We start from the raw sequence: 22698 nt of genomic DNA on the forward strand, positions 1-22698 counted from the left end.
CACTGTGCCACTAGGGGGCTCCACAGTAAAAATCCTTTGGTTAACTAGTTTGTTAATACTATTTCCTGTAATTTTTAACTTTCTTTAATTAATGTTTTATGTGAAGACTACAGTAAAAACTTTCATTATCCCAAAGTTGTAGCTTATATATTTATATTTAATGGTGAAAAGGTACATATGGCCTTGGAGTATATACTATACATCTGATACTCCTTCCAAAGCCCCCCCAGTGGCTCAGCAGTATGTCTGCAGACTAACAATACTAAAAACCGGGTTTCGATACCCTTCATGGGCAGAGCACAGATAGCCCATTGTGTAGCTTTGTGCTTATTTCAAAACAACAACTTCCAAAGCCCTGGAGAGTGCACTTAAAAACCATATGCTCCAGTCTGGAGATCACTTCTGAGGGAACCTCTGAAACCATATATCTCCTGGAATAAGGAGCAGTTTCAAGGAGAAAAGGGTGGTTTTAGAGAGGTTTCTGGCATAAAAAATTATAATGTTAGTGAAACTACACCTATTATAGTTTATATTAAATAAAATACAAGCTTTTGATGAATACATATTTCAGAACTAAATTGGATGTAAAGTTTGGTAAATATGGAGCTGTCACTCAATTTTAAATGGTTCTAGTATATACTAGGGAAGTTTAAGCTTCAGGCTAAGAATATTGTTTCTGATGAATCAACAGTTATTGTGTATTAGTAATGGAAAATACATGAAATATTACACAATAAAAATGACGACTACACAGGCCTGTGAATTTAAACTTTATAAAAGTTTTTTTTTATTCCAATAACATTTTCCATAATTCAGCTATGCAGATTTCAAAAATAATTTTTTTTTCTATTGTCATGGATTTTTTACAAAAATGGAAGAAAAAAACTCATACTAAAATGAAATTATTTTATTCAACACAATTAACATTTAATGCTATTATTACACTTGGGTTCTAGAATAATTGATAAAGTTCTCATCACAACTGGTCTAGAAAAATTTATGGCCAGTGGTTGTCCACATTTTAATAATGAAAAAATATGACCTAATTTCAATGAAAATGACTCACTTATGTAAAAGTTCATAATCGTGAAAAATCTGTACCTGATAGAGAAAAATGGGTATTTTTGGATTCAGCATTCAGGAATTACTGTAGAACACTATAAATTTAAAGATAATAAAACCATGGCAGGCCTGTATTAATATTGGGCATTACATGAAATGTTACACAAGTACAAAACAAAAGTTAGTGCATTAGTAGTAGACAATACACAAAGTGTTACCAAAGTATAAAACGTTTTGTGTAGTGGTAAAAAGGTGACAAAAAAGTTACCACAAAAATTAACTGATGCAGCAAATGACTTTACTAAAAGCAACAGAGACAACACTCTCTACAAAAGTTTTTTGACTATAGTGAAACACATCTTTATTTTATTTTAATAAAGTAACAATTAAGCTGTGATATATCTTTATTTTATTTGACTAAAGTGACAGTTAAATGTGTAACATAATTTTATTTTTGTCAAGTTAAAGGGTTCAGCAATCCCAAAAGTTTGAGAACAATTATCTTAGATTACTAACAAATCTGTAATGGGTGAAAAGTACCCTGATTCAGGAAAATTGTACTTGCAGTTGGAGAGGCTTCTAGTGTTGAATATTCAAATATAAAAGTAATGTTTGACACAGAAAGTAAAACATGTTATTCTAATAACCATTTATGCATTTAATGCAATGTTTTCTGCATATAAATATAACAATTTGAATGTAATAATTAAAAATATTAAATATTTAATGAGCTAATTTCATACACTTCTCTTTATTTAAATAAATACAACAGAGGAAGGTTTATTCGTTGAGGGAGTATTATAAAAGCAAGTTATGTATTAATCATTCTAAATGCTACATCACAAGATCATTATTTCTGCAAAATAGGAATCAATTAAGGAAGTCTTTTCATACATTTAATCTTAAGTGTTAAGGTATCCTTGTAATTCATACTTGATATATCTGAATGTTAATTAAATGGAAATATATTTCCATTCAACCAACTGCCACTAACGTATTGTAGTGTATCACATCAGTTTTAACTATCTGCTTTTCTTAAACCACTGGGGGGTTTGAACAACTTGCTAATAAAAGCATGGCTGAGGTAGTAACTAATTCCTTTTGTCATATGCCTAACCATAATCTCTTTCCCCAATTTCATTAGATTATTAAAAATACTTGTAAACCAAACCAAAATGACATGACAATTTCATTTGTAGTTGCCAGTATGCAGGTAGGACTATTCTACTAATAACTGATTTATTTTACAAAAATACCTTCACTCATTTCATCAGTTTTATGTCACAACACGAAAATGAACAGTGTTAATGTTATTGAAGAGTACAGTTAATTTAATTTAAAAAAAACATCTTGTAGAAATGTATCACACAAAGTTGTGAAAATAAAATTTCGACATAAACGTTACAGTGATTCAGTCAATAGCTAGACAAAAAACATTTCTACATGTAAGGAGAACAAAGTAATTGTGAAGGTCTAACAGTCAAATCAAACTTTTAGATAGATGTAATCATTTATGTTGAAAAAAAAAACACTGAAGAAAATGAAAAGAAAATTCAATAAATGATTACCAAGGAAAATTAAGATCCTTATAGAAATTAAAGAAAGTGGATATACAAAGAAAACTGAGGAGAATCATTAGTCATTATCTGTAAGACTGACACACAACAAAACCTACAATGCTATTTACTAATTACAACCAGCAACAAAAACTTGAGAACCATTCTAATACAAAGAGGACAGAATGCACTAACCTCCCAGAGGTTCATGTATATTAACTTATTTTTTATTTTCTCCATTTCATACTAAAATACTGTCAATAACTTAAGACTAAAATAATGCACATGTATTTCATATTTACAGTACTCACATGAAACATTATACACAACTGAATGAACAATAGATATTGGATATATATATATATACATACGTTGAAGATATATTTTAACTTCAACATTTTATTCAATAATATTTCTGAATCTGTGCTAATCACTTCTTTATACAAAAGAAATTATGAAACCATTATGGCATAGATTTATAAATTTATATCTCACAAAAGATAACAATGACATGGTCTGTTACATCCTCTGAAGTACAATTTAATGACAACTTTTTTCTTAAACTGATTCTTCATCTTTTGGTTGTTGTAAACGATGTGTGAGAAGAACCGACTCGCATCCCTGAATGTCAGGGTCTACTCCAAGGTTTTCTAGTTCTGTTAGCACTTGTTCTAGTGTCAAATCAGAAGATTTGGTTGCATTGTTTGCATCTTCATTTATTCCATCTTGTGTGATGTCACTAAGAGCTGCTGTCACAGCGTTACTGCTCTCGGATGTATCAGAGTCTTTGCTCTCTGACTCTCCTTTCTTGGTTAAACTACCAAAGTAGAAAATGTTTTTCATATAAAATCGTAGATAAACATCAGTGCTAATTCTAAAGCACTAATATATTTTAATATAATCTATACACCTGTCTATTAAAAACTTAACCAAATAAGAAAAATCTATAATCAGTGGTTTTTGACCAATATGCCATAAAACAATATTAGCATATTTCTTTACTCCATAATATTTCTGTGTTTAGTCCTCTAACCTCTGATGACACAAGTCTATCAAGAAGAGAGACACAGATAACATCTTCACTATTCAGTTAGGCATATACTTGTTTGGCCCTGCTTCTGTATTGTGCTCACCCCAAGTGAAGGTGAACTCATTTCAAGAGGTAGTACAGATACTTTTACTGATTAGTATGAGTCGGAAGTTTATCTCCCTTGGAAATATATCATGGAAATTACTGCTAATATATATAATCTGGGACTGTAGGAAACTGAACTAGAGCTTTCTGGGACTGTAGGATACTAAACTAGAGCTTTCTGGGTCTGTGGGATACTGAACTAGAGCTTTCTGGGACTGTGGGACACTGAACTAGAGCTTTCTGGGACTGTGGGGCACTGAACTAGAGCTTTCTGGGACTGTGGGGCACTGAACTAGAGCTTTCTGGGACTGTGGGGCACTGAACTAGAGCTTTCTGGGACTGTGGGACACTGAACTAGAGCTTTAGTTTCATGTAAAAGTTTTGTAACATTAGCATTACTCTTGCACCTCTCTTCATCTAATATGGAGAAAAGTTTCAAGTATTTAAACAGACCAGTTTAGATGTAACTCTGAAAGTTTCAAGTAATGAAACAGACCAGTATAGATGTAACTCTGAAAGTTCCAAGTAATGAAACAGACCAGTATAGATGTAACTCTGAAAGTTTCAAGTAATGAAACAGACCAGTTTAGATGTAACTCTGAAAGTTTCAAGTAATGAAACAGACCAGTTTAGATGTAACTCTGAAAGTTTCAAGTAATGAAACAGACCAGTTTAGATGTAACTCTGAAAGTTTCAAGTAATGAAACAGACCAGTTTAGATGTAACTCTGAAAGTTTCAAGTAATGAAACAGACCAGTTTAGATGTAACTCTGAAAGTTTCAAGTAATGAAACAGACTAGTTTAGATGTAACTCTGAAAGTTTCAAGTATTGAAACAGACCAGTTTAGATGTAACTCTGAAAGTTTCAAGTAATGAAACAGACCAGTTTAGATGTAACTCTGAAAGTTTCAAGTAATGAAACAGACTAGTTTAGATGTAACTCTGAAAGTTTCAAGTAATGAAACAGACCAGTTTAGATGTAACTCTGTAAATATCTCTGTTTTATTCATTCCTTGGTTTATGCTCCTTCTTCTTTTGCTTCCATGTTCATTTTGTTCTCTTAAATATTTCTTAAACCTGTTGTGTGTTTTCAATACTTTAACTGTCAGGAACTAGTGAGAACTTGAATATCATAGAGTGAATTATTAAATTCTGGTGGTATGACCTGGGATATGTCAGAGTTTATACTGAATGAGTTTCTTTTCTTCTACTTGACTATGTTTACTGTAGAGTCTGTAAATCATGATTGTGGTAGAAACTTTCTTAGACCACACAGAACCTATCACAAACAGGAATGATCTGAAATGCCATAAAAGAACTGGAAAAGGTCTTCTCTTCGATCAAGAGTTTTCACGAACTATGTTGAGGACTATTCTTCCATTCTTGGTTCATCCTTGGGAACAAAAGATCACTATTGACTATAGGTACTTTTGACAGTTGCAACTAAATCTTTGATGGTTACCACCTACACTCGGATGATCTCTATGGGACTCCTAAACATTATTTCTTTAGGCAAAGCATTGCTAGATATAGTCAATGATAACTACAAAAATCACTGAAAAACATATTGCATACATAGTTTGTTATGAAGATATCCAAGACTGCCAGATGAACAGTCACAATCTCATCTCAATTCTGCAGTACCTGGGACAGTCAGAAGCCTTACAAGCAAGGCACCCTGTTAACATTTCAGGATCACGTAGAAGTTTGCCAAGATCAACAAAGAATGTGAAAATGAGACCTATCCTTACACAATGCAGTGTTCTACATCAGACTTTCCCAGAGATACCAAATCATAATTTTTATTTAAATCACAACCTTTCAACAGTTTATTTATATAAAATTTCTACACTTCAAAAGCCTTATTGTAGGACATCATTTTACACAAATCTCTGGGATAAAAAATCAACTGTTTTATTATATTTCTCTACATATACATATATAAAATCTAGAGCCAAGTAGACCTATATGTTTTCATACTTACTAGCATTGTTTGAAGGGCTGTGATGGTATGTTTTCTAAGTCAAAATCTTCAAGATTTCTATATTGCTACATAACATATTAAAGAAATTCCCTACCATTTCATCCATCACACAACCCGTGCTTTCTGTATTAAGAAACGTATCAATAGGTGACAGCATCAGCAGATCACAGGAATGTTGTTTGTATGAAGAAACAAATCAAAATGAAATCCTTGACAGTTTCATTGTATTAAAGTGTCCATTTCTATTTAGTAGGAGAAATGGGTGAAGAACCCCTTTGTTTGGGGCCACGACTTCTTTTTTTTTTTTTTTTAGAAGAAGAAAAAGAAAGATCTGGTGACCTCTACAGACCAATTGAGTGGATCTGTATCAGTGCATGACTGAATAATGGTTATGCACCCTTGAGACCACACAAGAGGAAAACTAACAGTCACTGGATGCAACAATGGGGACAAATAAAACAGAATAATACTTTAAAAAAAAAAAAACATAACTGATTAAGAAATTAAATAGTATTAGATGACTTGTATGGTTCACTTAACTAGAAAGTCAGTATTTTACCTGTTCCAATCAATTCTTTCATTCACCTTAAGATGGGCACCATCTTTCAACATGCATATAGCAATTCGAGCAATGTTCCGAGCATCGTCAAATCCACAGTGTTGCTGACCTTCGAACTTAAGTCCAAGCAACTCCAACATTGGTACCAAAGAATACTGCCAGATATGCAAATAGTCAAATATGCATAATAAATATCTGCAAAAATGTTATCACACGATATAACTATGCTTATGGCATAAAAATATCACAAGCAGGATAATGACTTCTACACATTTCTACCATTAATTAGTGCATTAATTCAACAGTATATGAAAGGAAATGTAACACACATCATAAAGCTATCTTTTGAGAAGATAAACTTGTGACTTAAATGGTTACAGTTAAATGATACAACAGTTGTGATCACTGGCAAAATCATGGGCTCACATCCCTCTAATTAACAGAGTCTTAGTGCAGCATGTTTGTTAGTGAGTATTCTAGGTAGCATGGTGCTACTTGTAACTTTGAACTACTAACCACATGGAGGCAACTGATTAGTAACAACCTTGATAACTTTTATAAGATATTTAGTTAATAACTTATTTATTTATTTTCACTTTAATTAATTAATATTATTACATATCATTTTTTAAAATAAAGTTTCCAACCTGAATAAGAGGGAATTTTATTTTAATATAAAGAACCGAGTGTTAACAGCTGCTTTACATTATAACATCAAGGCAAACGAGAGCAAGTTGTGCCTGGTATCAAGAAGATGGTAAATAATTCAACGTACTAAGCAAATTAGCCTAAATAAACTGCTGTGTTATCAAAACAATTTGAAACTACTTATAATACATATAAAATATTAAGAATATAAAAACTTACTTTCAGTCATTGAGGACAAAATCTATGTACAATGATTCTTATCAGGTATAAACTTTTTAAAAGGCAGTAAATTTACTATTTTGCTTAACATTATTCCTGTCAAACACTACTGTTTCCATTTTGTTGTGTTTCTAGATATTAATGTCTAACAGTTATCAAATATTATTATTAATTAACAATCTAACATTTACTTGACACTATAAAGTAAATATACTATTTACTAGCCACACAACATTATAGCAACAGAACAAACAAATATAGGCCTTTTTAGTTTTGTTAATCATAAAGCTACACAATAAGCTGTCTGTGATCTGTGTACCCTTCCTGCAATCTAAGTAAACTTATCCAAGTTTATTATTATATTCTTAAAGTAATTCATAATTAAATAAAACAGAATGTCTGTAAATGCATTACATATTTTATGAAACATTCAAATCTAAGAACCTACTCACTAATTACAAAATAACACAAATGTAGAGCATTATTTCAGAAATATTATTAGTAGATGATATATACAGGTTTTATTGTGGGACAGCAAGTGAATTTTTGAGTCTCAAAAACAGACAATATATTCTCTATTGTAGCCATTCAAAGGTATGCTTGTTCATAACCAACTGAAAATAGTTTGTTATTAAGAAATGTACAAAAAGAATATTAAGCTTCACCTAACATGAGGGAAGTCTGAGATGTAGATGAAATCCAATTTTCCAAAATACTTATACAAAATTTTTTTATTTACTTATATAAATTTGAAATTTGGGATAATATTAGAAAATTTCTAAAAAAAACATACCAAAAAACTTATCCTACCTGTATAACACTTAATGCATTTAGATTATTACATTCATCATTATTTGAAACTTACATGTAATTTTGAAGTGAAACTAAAACTTTACTTTCTGGGCTTGTAACAATTATTGGGGGAGAGGCTATGCCCTATCTTTGTTATATAGTACATACATTGTATTAACATTAATTAATTCAGACTTTTGTGCTTTCCCCCCAAAAAAATTCTAATCTAAAACTCCTCTCAAGATTTTCCATCTTAACGTCACCCTCAAAGACAACATAAAAATTAATGAATGTGTTGTATATATCCAAAATTAAAGGTAATTACACCCATTAGTTACAACTGATTTACTCCACAGACAGGAAGTAAGAGGGAGACTATCAATAGCAATGTAATTAACACAAATCTACTGTAAGAGTTTTATGGAATTTCCAACGTTTCTAACCAAGTTAAATTATTGATTGTTGTTCTATGTTTGAACACTACTTACGAGGTTAACAGGGAATATGTTTTCCTAGCTAAACTCCCAAGACACACACCTTAATTTATTATATAAATATTAATACAAATGTCTTTATGTAATGAAAAGAGAAAAATGTGCATACAGTTTTATATGGCATCTGTTGTCATAACTACATGTTACTACCTTTCAAAATGAACACAAAGTAAAAACTGAATCATACACAAACTGGAAAGATCTGAATTAATGATCCACAAAATGTAAATTAAGGTCAAAAACGTTTCTTCAAATATTGACCTATACTTTCTTTTATGTTTCCAAATTAAGGCTTAGCTGTAGTAAATTAAGTCATATTAACCTCTTGCAATGATGGTTATTTCATTCAGTCAGACCACAAAGTATTTGTATCAAATAAACAATTAACAATGTTTGGAATGAACCATAACTATAAAATGGTAAAAGTTTCTTTTAATTTATTTTAACACTAGTCAGGTTTTTGAATATCTTTCACTAAGCATTAAACAAATCACCTTCTCTTGGGTATGAACTAATTCGATAATATGAAAGTATAAAGAATAAATTTTGATATGAATGTCTAGATTAAAGACAACTGATCTAGTTTTCTTACAGCCTAAAGACACAATTTTTTGCTTAAATCAACATTGATATCTATATTTACACAATAACTATAAATCAAGTAAATTTAATATATCTTTGAAAACACAAATTTTATAATTGTTTTAGAAAGTACAGATCATCTATTAGACTTCTGACTACTGCATTAATTACCAAGTTTTATTGAAGGATCAGAAGTACAGAATGTGATGTATATTATACAAAAAAGTACTGAATATGTAAATCAGCAATCCTCTTGCCAACAACAACCAACATAAAAAGTCATGTAAGAACAGACTATATAAGAGCTACATTCTGAAACTGTTTGGCATTGTGTTGGTACTGTGATGCTACTGCAAATTCATCTATTTTTGTAAGTGCAACAGCCCATTATGACACAAAACATTTATAATGCTGTCATCAAATTGAGGATTTTGAATTTCCAAGATGAGGATCTCTCTTATACTCAATGGCACTGGAAAACAGAGAAATATGGATCAGTTTAAGGTACCAGGACCATCTTGAAAATGACCTCCAAGAATTCATACCCAAGATATAAGCAAAATGTGGTGTATTGTAGATGAGGTGTCACAAGTGCAAAGGTCAATGACAAGACTTTTCTATCTTTCCAAAGCAATGGTATACAGCATTATCAAGAAGGTTATTTGTTTGAAAAAAGTGACATAAAATAGGTATACATATAATACTTTTATGACACATCTATTCAACCATTGCATATTCTCAAGCATATGAAGCATAAAATGAGTATTCATGCTACTTTTCTGAATGGCATAATAAAACGTACAGACAACTAATAAAGACTACTGAATAATATTAAAACTGTACCAAGCTACTAAGTTAAACCTAGTGTTTTATTAGATTTTTCAATTTAACAAAAGGAAAGAAATGCATTATATTATTCAAAACTCACACTTTTAGTTCTGTAAAAATTAGTGTATGCTTTTCGGATATTAACCCATTTTCTTCCCCACCTAGGAAATGGAATTTTGCAAAATTGACATTGTAGATGTAAAAACCTGCCCATGTCCCAGGGTCTGTAAAAATTAAAATAGCAATATTATATATATTTATTCACATACAAACACACATACATGCACAAATAATATGTATTTACAAATTAAAAAATACACGAACTGTACCAATTTTTATCCCATGAACTACAAAAGAAGCTTTAACTATTAATTTAATGCATTCGTAACTTCTAAGAATGTTTGAAAATCATGAACCTCTTCAAATGATGGTTATTTCATTTAGTCAGGCCATGAGGTATTTGTATCAAGTAAACAATTAATAAAGTTTTAAATTAACCATAACTATAAAAGAATAAAATTTTCTTTTAGTTTGTTGTAACACCAGACATCACTGTAAAGTGGCACATGAAACAAAATGAGTAGGTTTTACAATCCTAACATTAAGCTCCTTACCCATCTGTTGCTATACAAAATGAATAGTCACTTCCTAAGCCTCTATCTTTAAGCCAATTTTCAAACTTCTGAAGCACCTCTGGAAATGTATCAGCACCATCAATTGTTTCCTATAAATAAATAAACTTTTTCAATGGTTATTGTAACTGAAAATTGGTTACCGAATTTAAAAAAAGGCCATTAATTTCAAACACTTAAACCAAACTCATGTTCGAATTTGAGAGAGAAATGTCACTAAATCTTTATTTGTGATAAAATAATCTCCTTACAGGGTGAATAGCAAATGGAACTTCAAATCTCATGTGTAGCATCTGAAATTGTACATTACAGACTAAAGATAATAAAAATATAAACACAGTATCACAGCAAACATTTCTTTTAATTACAGGTACTTAAAGATATTTTATATCAGGCCATAACTATTATCACTAGGGCCAATGAGAGTATAAATGTAGAATGACCTTGTACCACTACTCAGATATCATCTTCCAAAATAAAGACTTATAAACAAGAACAAACAACAGCAATCCACAAGAGTCATATTCATACAAAACTGTTATATACATAAGAAATGTTAGTAAAATACAAATATTACATAACTGAATTCTAAGATGCAAATGTAACAAGAACTATCAGATCAAATAACAAAGTATTTTTATGTGATGCAATACGAACAATGTCCCACTACTGTTCCAAACATTCCTCTTAAAAACGAAAGCTTCAGATGTATATATCTAAAAACTGTTGCAGTTTAATAACAAATCAAATTTTTCTTTTGTTAGGTCACACTCCCTAGTTGAAAAGGTAAAGTGTTGTCACTACAATAAAGTTAATAATATCTGATAACACTCTTGGTTTTTTTATTACTTATTCCAATTATGTTTTACACTTTATACAGTAAAGCTATAGCAATTAAAACTTTCATATAACAGACTATAGTATAATTTCTTTCACTTATTTAAGTTACTTTAAAGGTATACAGTCAACACTAATTAATTCAAAGTACTGTATTATTTCAGTGGAAGTTTTTTATTTGTTTTTTTTTCATGTAAACAATAAATGAAAATTTGGTTGTAGAGTTACCCAGCAAACTTTTAAAAAATGAATTATATCATATTATAATAACAAAAATAAAATAATATAGCAGTTAGCATAGACAGGGTAAACAGTTTTTAACATAACAATGCTATAATATCTAAATAACTTGCTAGTTTTATTGACTCCCTAATATTTTTCAAACTTTGTAACACAGCAAATGTTTAAAAAAATGCAATTCTTAAATAACATTACAATCTCTAAATTTAACAGACATGTAGCAAGTTAACCATGCTGATTTAAGAAATATTTTTTAATAAATAAAGAAGCGTGAGAGTCCACAAAGACTGAATTAAACAAAGAATAAATTCTGTAGGTGTTTCATTTTTATATAGAAATTTTTCCTTTCAAATGAGATAGCACAAAATTCTTTTTGAAACCAATTCATAAATATTATCTTAAAACATTCACAGGAATCTAATTCTTGAAACTGTAACCAACAAAACCTTCAGGAGGTTATCAGTAAACAACATACACTGGTTCCCAACCACAGGTTCACAAGATGGTTGAAAAATATATATATTTTAAAATATAAAAATTGAATTTATGTTTTTACAACATAATCTAAGAGACTTCAAACTTTTCTACTGTACATAGCAGTCCATCAAACTTTGGTGTTAGGACCAGCTGGTTGGCAGTTGGAAGAAGATTGGAAACCAAAGGTTTAAGTGCAATCAACAAAGTAAAATATCTATGATAGCAGACTTCATTAAAGAACCTGGAAACAGTCTCCATAACAAAAGCATTTGTTTGGTAAAGAACCTAGAAATATTCCCTTGAAAAAAATGTAATTGTTCATGTTCAACTTGACAGTTAACTCTATGGTAAACATAATTACACAGGCCTACAATGGTTTTATTATCTGGAAATTTTTATATGTTCTACAGTAATTCTAGTACACTCAATCTGAAAAAAATATCCATTTTATTCCATCACATACAGTTTTAACAAAACAACATATGTACTGTTACATAAGTGAATTGTTTTCATTGAAAACTCGGTCACATTTTATTACCAGTGACAGATTTAAGGTTGTGTGGGCCCAGAGACTAATAATTTTTATGGGCCCTACATCCCATGTAATTGTACATAGAATAAAATTATCAACAGGCCCTAGGGCTGAGCCTCCTCTAGCTCCTACCTGAATAAGCCACTGTTTATTATGCTTAAAATACTGACAACCACTGGAGAGAAGTGCTTAAAAGTCGTATACAACTCTTAGGACAAATGTCGTCTTAAGGTCAAGGAGCATTTTAAATCAGCATGATACCTCTTTTAAAGTTTTTTCCTCCCTTTATTTTGAAAAGACACTGAACTACCACTTAAAAAAAATGTGTTCCAATTCAGCTACTACATCCCTAGATGCTCTAGAGTTTTCTTCTTTAGTAATAATAAAAGCTTCAGTTTTATTTAAGAAATGTTATGAAAACTTACAAGTATTTTAAATGCAATTTGAAATAATTTGGCACATTTTTCTATGGAAGGTTAGATTCTATCAGAAAATCCAGGCACAACATCAACCCTCAGATCCCGTAGGAAAAAGATGGTGCACATGAATGGAGCACTGGCATCATCTACACCAGCAGAACATCACATTCATGGTTCACCATACCCAATGGTTTGGAACTGGAAAATGGCAACAACTCCCATAGTCCACTTGAAGAACAAGGAGATAAAATGGGGTGAAGAATCCAGAAAAAATCCAGATAAAAGAGAACACATGTGAAATAGTACAGAATGCAGGAGATACTAATGGTAAATACATCAAACTAACAATATCCACAAGTGTATGAAGAAGGTCTTTATGGACAAGCAAAGCAAAGAACAACTGGATAAAATTTCAAACAGAAGTAAAATAAAGTAGAGAAAAACCACAATAACATCCCAATCCAAAAGGACTGCTCAATAACAAGAACCAAGAATCCAGAAGGAACATAATGATATAGAGGATAGGGGTGGTAAACACAAGATGGTACTGGGTAAAACAAAAGGTGTATGAAAAATAACCCCAAGTGGACAGGTTAGTGGGTTGGACACAGAAAAGGCTTCTCCAAATTTATAATCCAAACCACTCAACCAGCTTCTTAAAAGAGGAGATGGGTGTAATGGGAAAATGCAATTTCAGAATGAACGAACAAAAGCTAGTCATCTACATAGTTGTGTAAGCACACACCTCAATTTTAAGTTGGGCAAAATGTTTTCACCACACAACAAAATACATATGGTGCCAAAGCAAGCCCAAAGGGCAAGAAAATTGAAGATAGCACACTGGTACAAATAAGAAATAGGAATGTGTAGATAGGCATTTGATATTTATATATTGGTCATCCACAAACCTGTAGTGGAAGCCTGCTGTGGGAAAAGTTTGGACTTGTTAAGATGCCAGTTCCCAATTTTTTTGGGTGCAACACACAACCTAGAATAAAAGCCTAGGGAAGAATGGCTGACAGGGTTGATAGCATTCTGTGAGAGAAGAGTCTGTACCACCTCAGACAGTTATGAACTTGTAATAGGATCCCAAGGTAACAGAAAAGATTATGAGACTAGGAAACACCAGGGGTGTGGAAAGGAATTGAATCACAATTCCTTTTGACAGAACCTAAAGAATCCAATGATTCACATCATATATAAATAAAACTGGCCAAACAAGCCACAGGATCAATACTGGTACTGTTAGCAACAATGAGACCTGCACTGATAAAAGTGGCAAGTCGAGATGGAACTCCTAATGGAAGGAAGAGGTAATTGACAGAGGGTGTTGGAGGTGAAACAGAAACAGGAGTTTGCAAGGGTTCAAGTTGAGACAAACATGCAACCAAGAACAAAAGGGTTGAATGTTGCCTCACAGATTCCACATGAGATTTCAAACTCAAGAATTTCCCCCAAAATGAGCCATTGGAGTAATGTACCCATATGTAAGTCCCAAAGGTAAGTTTCAGGAAATAAACTTAGAAAAGACAGCCGCCTTCCCCATAAGGTACCAAAAACAAAGAAATCACTTGTAGAGAGAGAAAGCTGAGTAGGACAATCAAGCCAATATAAAGATATACCACAAAATTTCCTCAGAAAAACAGTGGAGTGCCTCAGAAAGGTTGTTTATGGTGGACAAGTACCATAGGAAAGTTGTAAGTATAATATGAAAGTAGGAAAACTGGTTTTGGGATAAATGGACAGAACTGTCAAGGTCAACTCCCCAAACTGGCAGTAGTGATTCTAACTGTTGGGAATCAAGTGGCAAGCTAGAACTGATTCTTGACCCATGGAAAGTAAGGCATACTAACATCAACTCACAGATGAGAAAGAAATTAAGAAGGAGGGAAAACAAAATATTCAGATGAAGGGGTGTCATATCGTAAAAAAGAAATAGGATTATAAGAAATTAGGAAAGTGGATAAAACAGAACATGCTTGAGAAATTATGTCTAAATAGGCCTGGCAGATTCTACAGGAGAGGCATGAAAAAGCAGAGCATAATTGGCTGGAGAAAAAAGGCTGTTAAAATCATCATCATTGTAAACAGGTCTGGTTTGTTCAGGAGAAAGTTAATCACTACTAGGTGTTGAAGGTCGACTCAGATAATGAACAATCTCTAGACAAATAAATGATGAAACTTTCTAAGTCTATTTATTCTGACCTATAAACAGCATGTGATGGTAGGAGTAGGTAGTATAACCTCCAAAGTGGTCATACTAACTTTGGTATTCATCATGAAATGATGCAATTGTGCAAGTTATTCAAATAAAAAAGAATAAGGGAAGTCTGCAGAGAAAACTGTAAAATTTTAAATAGTAGTAAAATTAATAAACAATCTTTCCACTTTGTATAAAAGTAACAGAAAAAGAAACATGAAAACAGACACCCCACAAAACACTGCCAAAAGAAAAGTTATAGTTTGGTAGAATCAAATAGTAAAAGCCACAAGTCAGGAGATTGTGTCATACACGTCTTGTTAGAAGGTTGACAATTTGTGTGTAACATGCAGTAAAACCAAAATAATTGTGTAAGTAAGAGCACATGGCTTGTGACACATGAAAAAAAATTTGCATATAGAAGGCAGCACTTAACAAGAATAACTATACATGTACTTTACTGAAAAGATACTTTCAACAAAATATTTTTTTTAAATATGTTTCATGTAATTAATTTTTCTTTTTTTTTAGTTTCTCAATATCTTTCAATTTGACTGACCAAGTAGTGACAGCTTTGTATTTGTTCAAAGTCTTTAAAGATTTAATCCTACTAACTTCTAATATAGCTTGTATGTCTTCAGGAAATTTGGCATCTTTCAGTAAACATCATAGGTCTTTCACACACAAAAATCATATTTTTTAGTGAAATATTTTTAATAAGCTAAAAAAACACATTTATCTGTGAATATAGTATTTGTTTTAAATAATCCATGTGCAAAGAGATTTTCATGTCAAGATTAAAAATACTTTCCTTCATCTTGAAAATCTCATATTATATTTGTGTAATCCCCAAAATCACCTAAATATACTTCTAATGTTTGTTTTCACTCAAACTTTATATTTTATTTCCCCTAACTCTATACAAGGTTGGTCAATTTCACACAAATGAAAGAAAAAATTTGAAATACATATACATTATCATTCTTTTAACTTCTGGAATGACTTCAGACTGTAAAATATAACTACATTTGTTTATTCTAAGTAGCTTTAAACTTGTAACAATATATATCTATTTATCTTTAGATTTTATTTCCCGTTGAAATATGTTTAACAGCTATTCTCTCCATTATAAGTTATAAATCATTTGGGGAACGTGCAGATCATGTTATACTATCAAATTACATTCAAGGTTTTTTATATTGCTTATGGATAATATAGAATTAAATGTAAGAAAGCACTATCAATGAATCCTGAAAAAGAATATAAGGCCAGTAGGTGTGAGAAGAGGAGTCTGATTTTCTACTTGATGGCTCTGTAACCAAAACAAAATTGAAAGCTATAAAAATAATCTCCTGGGGAATACACTTCGCTAATTCTCACCAAACTAAATGAACCTGAATCAGTCACGTCTGAGTACAAGGGTTCTGAAATTATATATGCAGAAAGATAAGCATCTTCGTTCATGAAAGTTGTGTGTGTAAGGCTACTGAGAACATCACTGCATACATTAATCAAAGATCTCATTCCTTGATGGATGACCCTGTAATACAGGAATCAAATGTTTCAGATACATCCAATTTTTTTACTTCATCTGATATTCTATTAGACTATGGATTTGAAGAGTTACAAACCATCACTGAGCATTTGAGGCAATTGCTGGAACAGAGGGGATGAGACTTGGCTAGCCATGAGAGGAATTAAATGAAATTGAAAGACAGCATTGCCTATCACCTTGGGAATGAAAAACTTGTCCTTCTGTAGAGTAGGATACTGAACGAAAAGTTTGACAAATACCCAAACTTCCTCCATTTAGTGAAAATCTTATTTGTGTGCCCTGTACTTATAGCACATGTAAAATGCTAGTTTTCTATCAGTAAGTTACTTCTTAGGAACTGGCACTTGGGTCTAAAGTTGTCAACTATAAAAGACCTTTTGCATGTCTTTATAGAGAGGCACAGACAAAAGCTCTTTTGCTCAAAGGACTCTGTTAATAAGTGGTGGATTAGTGGCATTTACACAATGAGGCTAAATGTCAAGCCACATGGGTCAAAAAGCACCAAAGACAATGTCCTAAGGCAGAAACACCAGAGGGTAATAATAAAGACAGCTAAACCTAATTTGGACAGGAAAAATTAAATGAAAATCACTGTTTATAATTTCAAATCAAAAGCTTAATTTGATGCTCTTATTATAAATAAGCAGTAATTTTTTTTAACATAAAGCTACTATATTACATCATAAGTCTCATTGGATAAAGTTAATACTTACCTACCTGGTAAACATAATTTGGAAGGATAATCCAGCTTCCCAAATCCACCATTGAAAAACATAATACTATATTTACTAACCTAAATAGGAAATTAATTTCTATTCTGTTAACATTAATGCCTCCAATAAATGTTTTGGCCTTAGTGCCCTTGAAAATAAGAGAAAATCCAAGGCCATAAAAATGATGAGCTTCCTGGCCTGCTACTGACATAAAACACTGTACCATCTTTCACAAACAGACAGATAATGTATCATTAACTAAAAACACAACTGTGACTTACTAATATTATAAAAGCATAAGACTTGTATGACTTTATATGCAAATTTGTATGTCACTACTAAATGACAAGAAAACAAAATCTACATTTTTTATCAACCTATAGCTTTCATCAATTTCATAAAATATGTACCTTGTAATATAAAAAAATGCAATGATGATTACTGGTTTGTCATTCTTCACACTGTATATCCATTATAATGTGAGGAGTCATAAAGGGAGCATTTTTATAGTATTGAAAAACTTTTAATTAAATAGTTATAAAAGTTACCAACAAATATCCTATTCAAACTATTAAAACCTCATTTGCTTTTTTTTCCTATCACTTACCTATAACTACGCTTCTTTGAAATAAACAATTTCGTAGTATCAACTGAATTCCAATAAAAAGCACTTGTCCAAATTAGAAACAAAGATTTCATAAAAATATTTAAAATTTTAATAATGTAAAATATTACTATTAAAATAAATCTCATTATAAAATAAACGATACAGTACCTTAAAAACCTCCAGAAAACAAAAATGCTCATACTCATTGAAACAGTTTTTAACATGCAAGTACTACAACATAATTCTAAATACCCAACGTAAACACACTACTAATTAGGAAGAAAAGAAATACGTAATTTTTCTGTTGTTAAGAAAAGTATATTTTTAAACAAATTAACAAATAGCTATGTATTACTCCATTCCACAATATCTATTAAGCAGAAGCCAACACAGCCAAAGGAAAACAAAGTCTGAAATATTTTGAGCCCAACTAAATCTTGGAATTTTGTTTGGAGGAAGGTGGAGTCAGTAGGAATGCTCTGGAAAAATGTAAATTAGGAGCTATTCAGTACATTCCCTTGTCCCTCTTTTGTTTGTCTTATATGTGACAGGTATGATGCCCTTAAATTTTTCAGTAATTTGATGAAATCTGGTATCATTTGACAGTTTAGTTGTTTTTTTTCTAAAGTTAAGCATATCAGAATTATAAATCACTATTTTGAAGCCTAGCTGACATGATAGTTACATATTGTGCATAAATTATTTTCTGGTAAATTAACCTTCTTAACCAATTCTTTCAGTTTTCATTTCACCAATTGATTTATTCCTAATAACAAAGGTTATTTCTAGTTTTTTCTCCAACCACTGCCACCTAAATTTGCTTTCAACCAAGCTATCAGTTTCTCTTGTCATCTCTTCATTATGTTACTCAATAATATTTGGTATTTTTTAAAATTTATTCCATCTTTAATTGAAACTAATTTTCAGTATATTTATTTATATAAAAAATTCACATGAAAAGAAAATGAACAATTTTCTTTTCCAGATGATAAGCAAAGTATGAATCAAGTCATTCACAATAGTTATCAGGATCTGTAAGAAGGCAAATAATCTGAATAGTAACATTTAGGATAAGAAATAAAAAACCAAGACAAACTAAAGGTCCAAGATGAAATTAACTATTATTTCAAACAATAAATTAACTTCAGTGATGTTGCAAGAAGGTGAGCAAAAACCAGATATTATTATGACATTCATGAGTGCCTGAATAAATGTGTTTTGGGAAGGTGGCAAAATCAAGCAAAGTAAATAAGCAAGCTCTTTCATAACCTGATGAGAATTGCCACATCCAATACCCAACAAGCCTGCATGGTAGCTATGATTTTCAATATTTAGCTACAGGGCAGGTATCCAGAGATCTTAAGTAAAGGTGTTTGAAAATTTGGTTACTTTTATTAAAATTTAAAATTAAGTGTAATCAGTAGTGTGAAATTAGTAGGTGAATAAAAACAAGTACATTCATATACATGTTGAATAAATAAAGAAAGAGTTTCATTTCTCATCTTATGAGAGGGAGGGAAAGTGTCCCTATATGGATGCCTATGATGACATCAATAAAAGATATAATGAAATAATGTGAAACTAAATTCTCTAAAGGTCTCTGGTTCAAACAAAAGATTTAATGAGCTAGAATCTTGATCCTATAAGTAAAGGTAAGCATAAAAAGAAATTAATTTTTCTCTTGTCATGCAAATTGCAATTTAAAATCAGAGTTCATGGGAACAACATAAAATGATGATCTGAATCAAAAAAATAAGAGCTTAAAAAACACAGATGGTTCAACAATAGCACCTTTAATTATATGAAAAGGTAAAAAAACCTCAAAAACAAAATTCCCATACTACACAATTTTCAATAACACAGTAGAGAATTAGCATTAAAAAGCTTGCCAAAGGCCCTTTCAAATTAAGAACAACTTATCAACAAGAAAATTGTGTTTCTGCATATCTTACAATAAACATTTACTGCTAGCAGATGGGAGTCTCATAAAATTTCTTTTGTTCACATTCCTATGCACAACTGATCCAAAAGCTATATATATGTAAATATTTCTTTCCTTTAACATCAGAGGTGAAACTGAAAAGAGAATCTGTGCTGTAGAAGCTTAATGCATTCTCTGATTGGCCATACACTTTGCTTTAGACTGCAGTTTTACCTGTTCAAAGCTCGTAACATTATTCAAATACCTAAATTAATTTAGGTTATTATATGGTGGAATAAAATGGACTCAGAACCCCCTATATATTATATAAACTTCACCACTGTAAGAGACCTAATAGTATTTCCTTGGTTTGCTAACCTTAGCAGTGTTTATGAGTTTTGAAGACAGAAAACTGTAGTCTGCAGTAAAGTGTACAGTCAATAAAAGAATGAATTTGCATCACAGATTCTCAATATATATATATATATTTATAAACATTAAACAGCAGGTGTGCTTTTTAACACTGAATAAGGAATTTGGTAAAATGTCATAACATTATTCATATACTTAAATTAATATCAGTTACTATATGGTAAAGTGTAACAAACTCAAAACCCAATAGATATGATTGAAAGACTATTTTATTTTGTTATTTCAAACCTGTATACTTTGTTCCAATTGTTAGATGATTTTAAGGCAACAACTCTTAGTAAGCTAAAACATGGTATACTTGGTAAAACAAACTTTATTCCGCACCAGCAATGTTGCAGATCACAAGTTAGAAATTTTACTCTCTGTGAAAAAGTTTGGTATTTTAACATGTAAGTTACAAATTTCAGCTCTCACTACTATCATTAATTTCCTGTTTTCTGAGATAAATTTTAAACCAATATTTAATACATTGCATATTGTTTGTAAGTCACATGCTAATAATTCTAAATCATTAAAGATATAAACAAGTGTATATTAAATAAGATCTGTTACCATACCTGTGATATGCCCGTTAAACTTCGACAAAACTCAGATAACTGTGGGTTCAGGCTAGGTTTACAATATTCGTGGAAAGTGTCAACCTAGAACAGTATCATTGATGTGTTAATTTACAATGGCTTAAAGATCTAAAACACAATCACATACATCACGTTAAATTAGGGTCTAATAAACATAGCAAAATTTGTGAGAGTGAATGCAAATTACGAGAAAATACTTCAAATCTGGATCTTAATTAAACAATCAGTCTGTAAAAGGGATATCTAGTGCTAGTTGAACTGTCTTTCTCTATTTCAAACAAAAGGTTTTACAAGTTTTAATCACATTGTCCATTAAACTATCATAATAATACAATTAGTAACAGTTTAAAACTATCAATAAAACATACTTTGCATGAGCCAGGTATTTCTTACAATTCTCATAACTACAAACTGTGGAAACCTAAACATGTTTTATCTTGTTTATAGTAGTTTGTAACAAATTTGAGTTCAAAAATCTCAGCAAAAATAAACAAAACCTGAGCTTACAATTGCTTTTTGCCTTGTGTCAACCAAAACAGCAGGGAATTCAATTATTTCATGAGGATAATCTGGAACTTTTTCTCCTTCACAAGTAGCTTCAAAGTCAATAACACAGAGAAAATTATAGGGACAGCGAGCATCCTTTAACTGTTTTTCTGTCTCCTGTTTCTTCAACTTCTGCTGTTTATAGAAGTTCTTCAATCTTCTTTTAAGGACATCCACCTCACCTCTATAATTTTTATTACAATATTATCAAACTATAAAATACAAAAAGAGCACCTTATACCTAGATATGTGTACATATTTTTGTTCCGTCAAATACAAAATTACACGAAATTTGGTGATTGATTAAATAATTTTGTTCAGTGAAAGATCAGCTAATTAGCTGTAGAACAATTGTTTTTACCTATTTTCAATACTTTGAAATAATCAACTACTTATGCAGTAATATTTTTCATTAACATTTTAAGATGGAAATGAGGTTCAGAGACACCTTTACCATCACTTTGAAACAACAATTCCTGGTTCACATCCCCTTCTGCATTATTTTTAATGCACTCAAACTTAAAAAAAACCCAACATATTATCATTATAATCATAGGCCTTTCACCTATGTACTAAATGATTTACACAGATCAGTGTAAAAACTGGATGATGGAAAGGATGCAGAAGGAAAATGCAAAATAACTACATATCATCATTACAGTTGTAGACCTATAATCATTTCTCATATAGTACAATCCTTATCTAAACAGTCTTTACCAGATATTGTCACATTCTGACAAATCACTGCTGTTAGGAGGCAGGAAGAATCAGTTTCAAACAGTATATTGTGTATCTGTCTCTATTATAACCTTGAAACAGAATAGTACCAATGATAATAAAGAGATAGTAGATGAGTAGAAAGAAGTGCTTATCACTTCTGTAGAAAAATAAATTATAGTGTTGCCAGTATCTGAGCATGCAGAACCATGTAAAGGCAACCTATAATTTACCTCATGAGATGCATGCTATGGTAAATGACACCAGTCTCAAAGGCTCCAGTGTGACTTAGTAACTTGGAAATATATCCAGTAAACAAGGAAAATGAAACTCCCCATTGCTTGTCTCAAGTAACTTATGGGTCCAATGTAAAAAAAACCAACATCACTACTACCTGTCAGACCACCTAAGGGTAAAAATAGTCATTTCTTAC

General features: G+C 31.2%; 1 protein-coding gene across 4 annotated transcripts in view; it reads right to left on the reverse strand.

Moving 5' to 3' along the window:
• Nucleotides 1–763: 763 nt before the first annotated feature.
• Nucleotides 764–22698, reverse strand: part of LOC143257495 (3'-5' exoribonuclease 1-like) — a 34458-nt gene continuing 12523 nt past the window's right edge. For all 4 annotated transcript variants that reach the window (XM_076516258.1, XM_076516261.1, XM_076516259.1 and 1 more), the window contains exons 3-8: nucleotides 21510–21732; nucleotides 20982–21065; nucleotides 10474–10583; nucleotides 9960–10083; nucleotides 6297–6451; nucleotides 764–3435 (exon numbers count right to left, since the gene is read on the reverse strand). In XM_076516258.1, coding sequence (XP_076372373.1) covers nucleotides 3177–3435; nucleotides 6297–6451; nucleotides 9960–10083; nucleotides 10474–10583; nucleotides 20982–21065; nucleotides 21510–21732 — 955 coding nt within the window. In that variant the 3' untranslated portion in view covers nucleotides 764–3176. The remainder of the gene's footprint in view (nucleotides 3436–6296; nucleotides 6452–9959; nucleotides 10084–10473; nucleotides 10584–20981; nucleotides 21066–21509; nucleotides 21733–22698) is intronic.

This window comes from Tachypleus tridentatus, chromosome 7, assembly GCF_004210375.1.
Source record: "Tachypleus tridentatus isolate NWPU-2018 chromosome 7, ASM421037v1, whole genome shotgun sequence".
NCBI classification, from domain to species: Eukaryota; Metazoa; Arthropoda; class Merostomata; order Xiphosura; family Limulidae; genus Tachypleus; species Tachypleus tridentatus.